Source organism: Oryx dammah, unplaced genomic scaffold, assembly GCF_014754425.2.
Source record: "Oryx dammah isolate SB20612 unplaced genomic scaffold, SCBI_Odam_1.1 HiC_scaffold_12, whole genome shotgun sequence".
Classification (NCBI taxonomy): Eukaryota; Metazoa; Chordata; class Mammalia; order Artiodactyla; family Bovidae; genus Oryx; species Oryx dammah.
The window spans coordinates 11,731,309-11,745,514 of record NW_024070196.1 but is presented as its reverse complement, the minus strand read 5'-3'; the positions used below and the strand labels follow the sequence as shown (position 1 = coordinate 11,745,514).

General features: G+C 42.7%; 1 protein-coding gene across 5 annotated transcripts in view; it reads right to left on the bottom strand.

Moving 5' to 3' along the window:
* The window catches only part of SLC10A7 (solute carrier family 10 member 7), a 305,184-nt gene extending 293,161 nt beyond the window's left edge, over window positions 1–12,023 (bottom strand). For all 5 annotated transcript variants that reach the window (XR_005722881.1, XM_040250419.1, XM_040250422.1 and 2 more), the window contains exons 1-2: window positions 11,700–12,023; window positions 4,169–4,251 (exon numbers count right to left, since the gene is read on the bottom strand). Coding sequence is in view for 4 of the 5 variants with exons in the window: in XM_040250419.1 (XP_040106353.1) it covers window positions 4,169–4,251; window positions 11,700–11,799 (183 nt within the window). In the remaining variant the exon portion in view is untranslated. The remainder of the gene's footprint in view (window positions 1–4,168; window positions 4,252–11,699) is intronic.
* Window positions 12,024–14,206: the final 2,183 nt, after the last annotated feature.

Genomic DNA, 14,206 nt, shown 5'->3' with positions numbered 1-14,206 from the left:
ATGTGAGAGTTGGACTATAAAGAAAGCTGAGCACCAAAGAATTGATGCTTTTGAACTGTCATGTTGGAGAAGACTCTTGAGAGTCCCTTGGACTGCAAGGATATCCAACCAGTCCATCCTAAAGGAAATCAGTCCTGAATATTCATTGCTGAAGCTGAAGCTCCAATACTTTGGCCACCTGATGTGAAGAACTGACTCATTTGAAAAGACCCTGATGCTGGGAAAGATTGAAGGCAGGAAGAGAACGGGACGACAGAGGATGAGATGGTTAGATGGCATCACCGACTCAATGGACATGGGTTTGAGCAAACTCCAGGAGTTGGTGATGAACAGGCAAGCCTGGCGTGCTGCAGTTCATGGGGTCGCAAAGAGTCGGACATGACTGAGGAGCTGAACTGAACTGATATAAAAAATATGTCTACGAAAAAAGGACTAAAATTCACACAATGTTAAGAGCAGTTATTTTTGTTCTTTCTAATGTTTCTACATGGGGAAATACTATTTTTTGGAATCATGAAAAAAGTTATAAAAAATGTAGTTAAAAAAATACAAGCTGACCTGATAAATGACAATTAGAAACAACTGACATTGTATCAGACTAATGGAACAGTAAAGACCAGAAAAAGGAATCACAAGGGGCTACTCTGTTGGGTCATCAAGGGCTTCTTAACGACATGGAGTTAACAGACATGAATTGTTTCCAAGAAAGATTCCAAGACGCTCACAAAAACCCAATGTTCTATATTTTTTATATCTTTTTCATACAATCTTAAACATAAGGTAGCAGTGGAAAAGAAAAAGCAAGTAAACACTATAAAATTCAAAAGAGTATTACTCCAAACATATCCATGTAGAATTTAGGGCCACATACTTAAATAAACACCATCATGAATAATTGAAAAGTTGATTTCACATGACATTTTGTTTACTCACATGTAATACAGGTCGAATTCCATTAAAATAAACTTAAGGAGATACTCCACATACCAGGACCTCACTGACAGCATCAAGAACTGCTTAAAATCAGAGGCTCAGACTGGGATTTAGAAATATTTTCATTACATACCAATTTCCCTGCTAACCCTTATTTGACCTTTACTGGATTTGCTTTGAGAAGCAGCCTCATAGCTCTGGGCTGGATATAAGCAGCAGTAGCCTCAAGTTTAGAATTTTCTATAGTTAACTTCTAAGCTAATAGGATTTTTAAAAAATGATCTGTTTAGGAAAATAAGGAAAACTAAATATTTTAGCCTACTGGAGACCCTTCTCAGGCTCTGAGCTTCCTGTTCATCTTTGCTCCTGTCCCAGGCCAAGCACAAGTTTACAAGGCTGCTGGACCTGTGGTCATAATCACGTCCTAGGTACCTGTTTAAGTGAGACTGGTCCCGTCACAATCTCTTCAGTGACTAATCCTCTGAAACTGCAGGTCTGACGCTAACTAAATATAAAATATATTTCAAATGTGACCTTATTTCATAACACTACAACAAAAGTTCAGAAACCATTTCAACAGGTATTTCAAAACTAGAAACCAAGAGTCATAAAACAAGATTTAGCATTAAATCTTTTTAGCATGGAGTACTAATACACAGTCCTTTATAATTTTAATAAATGAACAAAACAAATTTTAGAATACACATCATTACCTCAACGTATTTAAGTAATACTACATGAAATGTTCAAGATAAATCAAACTTGAGTGGGACCAATGTAAATGCTTGCAAACAGACGCAAGTTAAGAATAACTTGCTGTCTCCTATGTGCAAAAATGCACTATTCCAGGACCTGCTGCTGCTGCTAAGTCGCTTCAGTCATGTCCGACTCTGTGCGACCCCATAGACAGCAGCCTACCAGGCTCCCCTGTGCCTGGGATTCTCCAGGCAAGAACACTGGAGTGGGCTGCCATTTCCTTCTCCAATGCATGAAAGTAAAAAGTGAAAGTGAAGTCGCTCAGTTGTGTCCAACTCTTAGTGACCCCATGGACTGCAGCCTACCAGGCTCCTGCGTCCATGGGATTTCCCAGGCAAGAGTACTGGAGTGGGGTGCCATTGCCTTCTCCAATTCCAGGACCTAGTAGGATAAAAAAAAATAGTAGTCCCAGCTGATATTAATTTGATTATTAACTTAAAAACAAGTAACATGCAGATCAGATTGCTACTTCCTAACTTACAACTGTTCACTTGCCTGGGAAATTAGCAAGGCCTAGAGATGGTTTAACACTACATAATGATGCAATCTAGGGCATCTCAAGTTAAATGGATCTTGAAAATGACTTAATATTGTATTAGTTTGAAAAGGGCCCTTAATGGAGGAAGTGGCTTTGATGGCTGCTTAGATACCATGATAAAACACAGGATCCAGGCATTTCATCATCAGAGCCAAATTGGCTGGATGAAGGTTTCCTAGGTGGTTACAGAAGAATTTAGTCCTTAGAAAATGCTGGTAAGTATGACATTCTTCCTTCTTCAACTCCTGCATCCCACAGAGTTGGCTGCTTGACAGGATAGTGTTAAACAAGAAACTAAAGGAGTAAGAGAATCAAATCTTGCCAGATTTCCCAAGGCATAAAGAAGAACTGTTGGAGAAGGAAATGGCAACTCACTCCAGTATTCTTGCCTGGGAAATGCCATAGACAGAGGAGCCTGGAGGGACGCAGTCCAGAGGGTTACAAAGAGTTGGACTCGACTTGGCAACTTCACAACAGAGAACAGCTGCAGACATTAAGCAGCCAGCAGGGGATGTAGTTAGAGCAATGTCTCAAGCACAGGGCTTGGGTGAGGCACCTGTTCCACAAAGAGAATCAGCCAAGGCCAGCAGGAAGACCTCAAGGGAAGATCCATCCAGTACCACAGGAGTGGCAAGTATCTTTCTGTATCACTGGATCCCACATTTGAGAACCAAGTGTAGAACTCAGGTGTTGACAGAGAAAGCCTGTGCCACCCCCCCACCCCCAAGCACCAACCATAGTCCTCTCACATCAAAATTATTTAAAAAAAAACTAGAATTTAACCTATTTAGGAAATCTCATTCTAAGTCAGTTTCAAAAGAGCAAGTAATTAGTGACAATATTTCAAATTCTTGAGACAAAATTTCTCAGGCACTACACAGGGATCCCTTCTATATCAAAAATGCTCATTGATAAGATTTATACCAACTTGACAACTACAGAATACATAAATTTAGTCAGACCATGCTTTTTCCAAGCTGCTACTAGGATGGTCAAAAATGAAGGTAACTAAATACGGTTTTTATTCAAAGCACACTTAAAAGAAAATTAAAATAAATACAAGCAAGACCTAATGTGGAAACAGAATTTTAAACCCATTTCTAAAAATGCCCCAAATCCTGTAGTAAGAGTCCCTATCTACATATGAATAAGCATATCTTAGAATGACAACTTTACAAGCTCAATAATTTCTTCAAAGGTAAATGGGTATTTTCTTCTTTTATTACAATTCAAAGGAGAATCATAAATTCTACTCATTCCTCTCTTGGATGTTAAAATATCTTGATTTAATTCTAAAAGAATCTCATATTCAGGGATAGCTAGATCAGTAAATAAAATTACCTGTGTGTGTTCATGACAGATGGTGGTTTAATGTGAAAAATTCCTGCATTTCAGTTAAAACATTCATTAATATGTTTATCTATTATTATGTAATAGATATGCCATATTAACAGGTAATAGATAAGCCAGCAATGAATATACTTTAAAAATACGCACACACACAAATTAGTTAAAAACTATAAGAAGCAACACTTGAGCGGCACAAGTCCTAGAAGCTAAAGAAGATCCATAAGTTATGGAAACCTAACTAAACATCAGCGACTCCAGAGTGCCCCAGCAGGGGCCACGACAGTGACCAACACAATCTGAGAAAGACCGGAAGTAGATGTTTCAGTTCACTGTATCAAAGACATAACCACTCTAACCACACCTTCCTTTAGTCTCCATGCCGCTGCCCAACTATAGTATAGTGTCTATGATACATAGTTACTAGGTACAAAACACAAGTCCTTTGCAGAGGTCCAAGTCACTTTCTGTGATAGTGAAGCCTTCAGACTGTAACTACACATGGCTTTACAAAAGGAATCTGACATTTCAAAGCAGTAAGCGCAAATTAAATTTTCCCCCCTGCTTTTCATGTGCCCCCATAGGTAGCAGTACCTCTGTTTTTAATGACAGTCCGCTGTTAAAGAATATTGTTGCGACAGCAATGTAGGAGACAGTTATTTCTGGCTTCAGTGGTCCTAAAGAGAGAGAAATGAGTCACTGTTAGATAAGCATTTCCAACAGGCATTTACTTGACGCGAAAGAAGAATCCATTGGAGAACAAACGGGACTTTAAATCTTGGTGTTGCCTCTACTGTACTAATGAGCGGACAGAGCTGAGTGTTCACTGTGAGGCAGCCTAACTCTGGGTAGGATTTTCCGGAGGGCAAGGACCACAGCCGTCCAGTTCAGCACAGAATCCTCAGACCAGAAGAATGAAAATAAACACTGCTCTCACACAGCAGAGCAGACAGGCAGCATCCTTCTACATAATTCTGATTTTATCTGCCACAGTATCTGTGCTTATATAACAATCAAAATTCTCCCCCACCAGCACCACCAAAAGAAGAAAATCAGTGGAAGAAGTCCCCTTCTTCTTAGCAAATATTATCTTATTTCTCCTAGGATATCAGAGATCAAAGCTTATATTCATGCATGTTCAGTTTATTGAGCACTTACTATATGAATGAGATAATGCGTATAGAGTAGCAGAGTGTGTGTGTGCTTAGTTGCTCAGTTATGTCCGACTCTTTGTGACCCCATGGACTCTAGCCCCGCCAGGCTCCTCTTTCCATGGGATTCTCCAGGCAAGAATACTGGAGTGAGTTGCCATGCCCTCCTCCAGGGGATCTTCCCAACCAGGGATCGAACCCAGGTCTCCTGCATTGCAGGCGGATTCTTTACCATCTGCCACCTGGGAAGCCCGAGTAGCATAGTACTTAACAATATATTGTTAAGATTGCTAAGATTAAATTTTGCCAGGCCCCAGGAATCCTGTGGTGAACCAGATAGGACTGATCTTTCACCTCTGGAAAATCTTCTCTAGAGACAAGCTGGCAGCACCCTAGAGGTGTTAATACTATGGGTATAACAGGGACGATCCTAATATTTATTTATGTGGCTTATACACAATTTGGGGGCTTCCCTGGTGGCTCAGTGGTAAAGAATCCAGCTGCCAAAGCAGGAGACACAAGTTTGATCCTTAGGTCAAGAAGATACCCTGGAGAAGGAAATGGCAACCCACTCCAGTATTCCTGCTTGGAAATCCCATGGATAGTGCAGCCTGGCAGGCTACAGTCCATGGGGTTGCAAAAGAGTTGGACATCACATAGCAACTACACAACAACAACATACACAACTGACTTGAAGACCAAAGGACAACACTGCAATTCTGAGAAAGAGCCATTTTATACCCGTATAACAGTGGTTCTCCAGCTGTGGAAATTTTGCCACCCATGGACGTTTGGCAATGTTCTGAAACATTTTTGAGGGTTGTTATAACTCCGGGGGTAGGGTGCATTACTGACATCTCATAGAGACCAGGAATTCTCCTAAACATCCTGGAGAATGTTTTTCAGAATTATCATATCCAATGATATGAATTATCATATCCAAAATCAAACATATCAGAATTATCATATCCAAAAATGTCAATAACAGTAGAAACTAACCCAACATTGTAAAGCACGTATACGCCAATAAAAAAAAGAAAGGGGAGTTCAAATGTGGAAATCTGTACTTCATTATTTCTTATATTGAAAACTAATGAAATAAATCCAAATAAATATTAGCAAAAATTTTTTAAAACATCAGTAGTGCCAGGGTTGAGAAACCCTAGCACAGACCAACATTTTAAAATCTGAGATCACCTCATATTTGACATTTTATACAGCCCTCTTGCAGTAGGTTGAACAGTGTCCCTCCAAAATTCATGTCTACTAGAACCTATGAAGCTAATTTGGAAATTGGGTCTTCGCAGATGTAATCAGGTTATTAATAAGTGGTCTAATTGGACTGGGGGGAGCTGTAATCCAGTGACTGGTATTCTGGTAAGTGGAGGCAACTCTGGATATGGCCACAGTCAGAGGGAAGATGGCCTTGTGAAGACTGAGGCAGGGTAACAAGGACATCCGGTAACCACCACAAGCCAGGAGAAGCAAGGAAGAGCTCCTCCCTAGAGCATTCGGTGGGAGGACAGCCATGATCACATTTTGATGTCTGAATTCTGAAAAAAAAAAAAAAAAATTCTCTTGTTTTAAGCCACCCAGTCTGAGGAAATTGGTTGTGGCAGCAGTAGGAAATGAATACACTCCTGCAGAGCCAAACAACAGGGCCAAAATCGTGGCTCCTCCGCTGCCTGCCACCCTCCACCATTCCTATAGGTACTGCTCAATGAAAAAGACCAAACTCAGGAAAAATCACCAGTCAGTCAGTCAACAACATTTTACAAAAATATTTATTTATTTGTTTGGCCGCCCCAGGTCTTAGTAGCAGCACGTGGATCTTAGTTCCCTGATCAGAAACGGAATCCAGGCTCCCTGTACTGGGAGCTCGGACTCTTAGCCACCAGACCACCAAGAAAGTTCAGTCCACAAACCTTTTCTGAGCTACTACAATGCTACATTTTCGAAGAAGGCAATGGCACCCCATTCCAGTACTCTTGCCTGGAAAATCCCATGGACAGAGGAGCCTGGTGGGCTGCAGTCCATGGGGTCGCTAGGAGTCGGACACGACTGAGCAACTTCACTTTCACTTTTCACTTTCAGGCATTGGAGAAGGAAATGGCAACCCACTCCAGTGTTCTTGCCTGGAGAATCCCAGGGACGGGGGAGCCTGGTGGGCTGCCGTCTATGGGGTCGCACAGAGTCAGACACGACTGAAGTGGCTTAGCAGCAGCAGCAGCACACCAATGAAAAAAAGAAACAAAGATCTCCTTCAACACTGTGATACATTATTTTAGATACCTGGCATTCACACAAATCGTTTTGCTGTGATCTGAGAAAAAAGGAGCAAAGGGAGAAGGCAGGTAAAGAGGTATTACACTTCAGTGCAGTGAAAGCGGTTCAAAAAAGTACATTTTTTTTTTTTTGCACCATACTTGTGAGTGAATCTGTCTCAGCCACTCACACTTTGGAATAATATTTCATCAAAGCTGAGGAAAGGTGATTCAGGAGCAGATTTGAAAGTCAAGGAATCGAGTTCATTTTGGAAGTAAATGCCTTCCAGGTATTTTTAATATCCTGTTTGTTTGCTTTTTTAAAAAGCTCATATCATTTTTCTTTTCCTCCAATCCCAAGTATTTTTTGAGATCTATTCTTCTCAACTGAGCTTCTGTCCACAGAGGTGACCCTGATTTTCTGCATATGATGGGTTAGAGTTAGCAGTATGGGCTTCCCAGGTGGCTCAGACAGTAAAGAATCTGCCTGCAATGTGGGAGGTCCAGGTTTGATCCCTGGGTCAGGAAGATCCCTGGAGAAGGGAATGGCAACCCACTCCAGTATTCTTGCCTGGAGAATTCCATAGACAGAGGAGCCTGGCGGGCTACAGTCCATAGAGTCGCAAAGAGTCACACGACTGAGTAACTAACACACACACACAGAATTAGCAGTATATTTGCAAGCAATAGCTAGGCGACGTGTCCAAAGATGCATCTCCACAGCAAGCACATGAAATGACTTGGACTGCACGTTTCTTTTGGGCAGCTAAAGCTTACTTTAGTTAGCCAACAACTGAATCTTTTAAGAAGCTAACTCTTCCCACACTCCACACACACACACATATATAGATAACCATCATAACTATTAACTAATGGGCACAATTCAGTGGAATGAGCCTTCATTTTGAATGTTTTAAATCCTAAAAACAATGTGTACTGTTTTTTTTTATTAGATGCAGATCTAAATAACTCTAATCCATGAAAGAACCTGGTGAGGCTATTCCAGGTCCACTGACAATGTACCATTTAAAGGGGAAGGAGGAATCAATTCTAATTTGGAGAAACCTAAAGCCCCTTTGAGACAGCTGCTAATGGATCATCCACTGTGTGAATGAGGAACTAGAAGCTGGCAGGGCTGAAATTCAAAGCTGGTAAATATTTGCACAGTGGTGAGAGTTGAAACTATGCTGTGGAATGATATTTGGCCTCTCTCCAAGGTCATGATTTATATCTACCAAGTCATGAATATAACCAGGTTCAGATCTTGAGATGGCTATAAAGAGCAAAGGAGAAATGTAAATTCGAACGTTTCCTTAAACGAAAGCAAAAAAAAAAAGAGGTTTATCAATGAAAATGGGATGGGGTGGCAACATCAAAAGAAAAACTGACCATAAAAAAACAGAGCAACTTTGGGACTTCAAACTCGTATTTTTTAAATATGAGATGGGGGTGGGGAGATAGAAAATTATTTGGAATGCTTAAGAATGCAACAAACCATTATTTCATAAAACCTACTATCATCAAGTAAATTTCATTCCTAAACTTCATCTAAGGTGTTCATACTAATGTTCTTAAGTTTATGCAGGAGCATGTTTCTGGTTATGTTTTCTTAAAGGAAAAATGAAGCAATTTCCTTTTTAGAAGGTATGTCTTATTAATAGCAATAATTATAGATGCAAGTAGAAATAAGAAGCTTACTCTATACTCCCAAAGAAGTAAGCCTTTCTTTCCTAGAATGAATAGCACAGTGTTGAACTCTGGTTAACTCCAAGATGGGTAGAGCTCAGGGTGCCCCTGGGTCGAAATGCAACAGAATCTCTATACCTGAAAAATCTGCACGTTCACATCTCTCCTGGCTCTTCACTTTCAACTTTTTAATATATTTAAACATGAAATGTAACTGAGTAAAAAGAACAGAAAAGTACGAATTAAATGATCTATGCTAGTACCTGTTCCACTTTTTCCCATATAGAAAGTCATTCAGCTTCTCTCACTTTAGCATTCCCACCTCTGTAAATTTCCAGCCATACATAACTCGCCCATTGGTTATACAGATTGCTTTTAAAGGGAAGTCACAGCAAAGATGTGATACTTTAAGTGTAGAAGTCTTACACTTCAAACCAGAGTGAGGTCATTAAGGTATTGATCCAGGTAAAGATGAGGAGAACCTCTTAACAAGTTGAAAACAATCAAAACTTCCTGCTGAAGAGAACAGAAAACTGTTCAACTGAAAATTTCTCAGTCAATGTGAGTGCATTAAAAATGTATATGAATTCCAGTGTACAGACCCCAAAATGAACCTTCTGACTACAAGTGACAAGCAAAAAGAGGTGCTTTAGATCATTCTGTAGAGCACAAGAGGCCAGAACACTTTCAGCCACCATTCCTCTCCCGGGTCCTAGATTTTTGTTGTTTTAACTAATGGAGTCAAAGTGTTATTTGGAAGTTTGTTTTTATTGAAGAAGTTTTACAGGTGGGAAGGTCAGTTGAACTATCAAGAACTTATCCTGAGGGCCTGTATAACAAATCCCAAACATTTAACTTTTTTTTTTTTTTTAGAAACAGTAACTTTTACACTTGGATATCTCTCTCAAAAAAAAAAAAAAATCACATGAGTACACAGTTGTCTAATATTAGCTGAATCTGCTCAGCTTCTTTTGGGCTATAAAAATCACGGTATGGAAAAGGTCTTTATTACAGAGAGCCTTTCTTTATAATGGTTATTCATTTTTAATGATTTATTGCCAGGAATGGATTTATTGCCAAGAATGAATGGATGCTGCAACTGGTATGATATAATGGAAGTCCCGGTTGCCAGTCCTTCCTCGTCCCTGAGCTAGCTAACTTGACCTAGGGTGAGTCACCTGACCTCAGGTCTCAATACCTTCAGCTGTAAAAGAAACATGTTGGCTTAAAAGGATTTAAAGTTCCCTCTCAGCTCTTAACAGTCTCCTCTTTTATAATTAAACAAACTCTAGATTAATGGCATAGGGACTAGTGAAAATGGGAAACAATATTTCTAACATACAATAATCCCAAAACTTCACTAAGTAGAATCTGAGGGAACAAGCAAGAATGCATCTCATACCTGTCACGGGGGGGAAGCTTGGGGAAGTGATTCAGCAGTCCACAACCCTCCTTCCCACTGAGCAGCCCAGGAATGTAAGAGAAAAAGGAATTTAAACAAACCTAGTCTCTGCAGATTTCAACGCAGAGGGATCACACGTTACCTGTAACTTCACCTTAACACTCAGCAAATCAGAGACCTAACACTGTAAGCTACAAAGGCTGCAAGTGAAGCTAGTGAAATGTACATCCAAGAGCACCACAAAGATACTCCCTAACATTCTTAATACCCAGCAAACTGCAGGGACAAGGGAACTGATTGGACAGAACCTGAATACTAGCCTTCACAAATTTCCCGAAAGCTCACAGAGAAACTATGTCAAAGAAGAAACTGGTATCTTCAGCAGGATAACCAGCCCAACAGCTTTACTCTCACAACTATACACCCTCCACATTGTGGACTAGGTTGAAGAGAGAGGGAAAGAACATAAAAGAAAAAGTTTTAATCTCCATTGTCTTTGTTCAAAAAATTCTTTTTAAATGTTTTCTGAAGCTACCTCTAAATGGAGGTATTGAGGGCAGAGGGTAGAAGGAACCGCTGTTCTCCTGAGAGATCATTCCATTCACTTTCATCATGTTTGAACAAAAAGGTACAAATAACTTCAAATAGCTCCTGAGTGTTCCCACTGGCATGAAGATTGTGTGCTCACTTCCGTCCTTATCTGTCCCTGTGTGGCTGGTGTGTAAAACCTGTCAATAAGCATGAAAACTGCCAAACAAGGTCAAGCAGACAATGAACTAAAGAAATTCAATTAACATTTATGAAACGTGGGACATGCTTGTCTAAGGGTGGGAGGAGGGGTGGTGGGACAAGAAAGGCTAATGCTATTTCCAGTCATTTCCACCAAAACCCATCCACACAGGACAAGGATTCCACTATTCAGAGATCTGGGTGTGATTTTTAAGCCCGCCTACATTTCCTTGCCAAAATACACAGCACACAGGATCTAACACAGCCCGTATCTGTGAAACTGCTAAGTGTAGCAACTGTGCCGGCCGTACACGGAAGCAGTGAGTGCAACGTGTCAGTCGGCTTGGGAGTTTGTGGAGCGGCAGCAACTGCAGAAAAACACCACTCTCCAACATGTGGGCCACCAAATCGGAGTTGGAAGAGGAAAGAGAAAAAAGGGTCCCTTTTTCTCCCCCCGCCGCCGGCCCGCCTTTCCTTTTTTGACGTGGGGGGAGGGGGGACCGGCGGAAACGGACAAGGTAATGGTGTTCACTCCGAGACAGATAAGGAACTCCTGGCAACCTAGCGTCCCTTGGGATGTGATGCTACTTTGAAGGCAGGAGGGATAAGTTTCATTCTCGGTACCCTCACTGCTTGACACTAAGGATTCTCATTGATTGTCCGCGGCAAAGACAACCTGCGTTCAAATTCCCTTGCCTCCTTCCTAATTGTAAATCCTCTCTGGGGCTGGCAAATTGAAACATCAGCTAAAAGGCCAAAAGACACCATGGGCTGGTCAGTGTCCCTAAGAGAGGCAGACACTCCCCAATTCCTGTCTCCCCCTCCTGCCCAAGACTCGAAAATTAGTTCTGAAGTGGGAACCGCGGCGGAGCATGCAGAGATGGAGCACTTACCCCCATTCACTCCTATGGACGGCTCCAGCTTTGCTCCCGCGATCGCCAGTACTATTCCAATCATGAACCATTCTTTCCTCATTCTCTCCAGCAGCCTCATGTTTGTTAGGGTGGGTGGGTTTTGTTTATTTGCTTGGCTTTTTTTCTTTTTAAGCTGCGATCGCTTAATCCCCGGGGCTTCTCCACACTTTCCAAGCTCCCACCTGACATGCAGCAGAGCAAGTCAAATTGCTACTTGTAAATTAAAGACCAGGGGGTTGCTCCGGCGGCTTTGAGGAGGGCTGGGAGTAGTAGTATCCAGTGACAGGAAAGTCTCACTGAGCGCCGCCATCACTACCGTACGACCCCTAATAGAAGCACACACAAAAACCGCGACTCTAGCCGCGCCTCCCAAGCACAAACGCTCAAAAGAGAACGTTTGGGCGAAACCGGCCGGCGCTGGCGATTAGGGAAGGAAAGCTGGCTGCCGGGTAGGGCTGACAAACTCGCTGCAATCGAGACCTGAGGAACCTTAAAAATGACAGAGACGGGGAGGGACGTGAGGCGCCACAGCCTACTTGTTCTATCAAGGGTTCCAACAAACCCCCCCTGTAGGCACAGCAACCCGCCCTCTCGGAGTACATCTGTGGAAAGATTCTCTTTTGATTCGCCTTGAGCCTGCGGGAAGGGTCAGGGTGCTCTTGGGTCAGGGATTTCTCCGTCGGCAGCTGGAGCTGCGGGCTGCAGGGTTGTGGGTGGCGAGCCTCTTCGAGACATTACGACGCTTCCTCGACGCCGGCGTTGACGTGTACGCGGGGGGAAGGGGAGGCCGCGCTCTGTCTCCGAGCTCTCTGCGCTCCGGGAGTTAGCCGAGCTGGTCAGCCGCCTCGGGAAAGCTGCGCCCCCGCAGCGGGGGAGCTTTAACCTCGAGAAATGGGTTGAGGATTGGGCACCGAGCAGATGCCCACAGACAGAGGACCGACGCGTCCCGGGAGGGCTTGCCAGAGCCCCAGGTCCGTCGCCCCCGGAAGGGCACTCAGCCCTTACCCCCTTCGCCACCACCGGGCCGGGAGTGGGGACTTTGGAGGTTCAGCCCCCCTGCCGGAGACCCGATCTCGAGCTCTCTCCCTACCTCTCAACCAAACTGACGAGGGTCAGAGTGGGGGGTCTGAGCTGGCTTGTCTGAAGAGTGCATGCTTTTGCTTGACCCCAGACCTTGCCCCAACCATCATCAGGGCAACTGTGGGAAGAGGGTCAGCTTCGGCAAGGAAAAAGTGAGCGACCGAGTGTGAGGGAGGGGGGTCCCCGTCCCCTGCCTTCCATTGCCCCACGTGCTAGATTCTCTCCGTCCCCATTTCTCCCTTTAAGTGTTTCCTGATAAACAGTGACATTGATAATTCCATGAATGGACTTCCTACCCATAGACCCTGCAGGAACATCAGCTCCTTCTCTTATGCACTCCAATAAATAAATCAGGAAAATGCTGTGTTCTCATTTACTAAGAACTCTCTGATCTGTTTACGGCAGAATCATACTCAACTGGAAATGATTTTTAGTTGTGGTAGTTACTTAAAGGGAAAGAACACAAAGCACCGTGAATTCTGCATCAGGTTCCTATGGATACTGTAACATATACCTCAAAATGGAAGCCAGAAGTCCAAAATCAGGGTGTTGCCAAGGTCCACTTCCTTTGGAGCTTATGAGGAGAAAATCCTTCCGTGTCTCTTATAGCCACTATTGGTTGGTGGCATTACTTGGCTTCCTTGGCTTACGGCCACAGCACTCCAGTCTCTGCATGTGTTTTCACATTGGTGGCTGCTCTTCTGTATGTCTGCTGTAAAGACATTTGTCATCCCCTGGAGAAGGAAAAGGCAACCCACTCAAGTATTCTTGCAGAGAATTCCATGGACCGAAGAGCCTGGCAGGCTACAGTCAATGGGGTTGCAAAGAGTTGGACACCACTGAGCAACTAACATCCCAATAGGAGTCCACCTTACATTGTTCTCATGGACTTTATGTCTAATAAAATGGTAATGGGAACCTATCCCATCAGGCTGTTAAAAAGATTCAGTGGTATAGTGTATGTCCATTGCTTTGCATGGAAAAAATATTCATTTATTCCAAAAAAATGTTTTTTGAGCTTCTATTTTGTGCTAGGCATTATTCTAGATACGGGTTGTTACGAGGAAAAGTGAGAGACAAGGTTTCAGCTTTCCTTGTGTGTTCCAGTGACATAGAAAAGTAACAGAAGTGCCATGATGATAATATAACAGGTCCAGCCAGTGAGAGAGAGTAACAAGGAAGCTACTTTGAGTGTTTGGGGGAGGCCTTTATGAAAGGGTGCAGTTTAAACAGACCCAAATGATAGGGGGATGTTCAGAATGCCTATATTTGGGAGATGAGCACTTCAGGCAGAAGGAGCAACTGGTGAACAACCTTTGTAAAGGCCCTAAGGTGGGAATGATCTCAACAAGTGTATTAGTCTCCCGTTGCTGCTGTAACAAATTAACTCAGTGGCTTAAAACAAC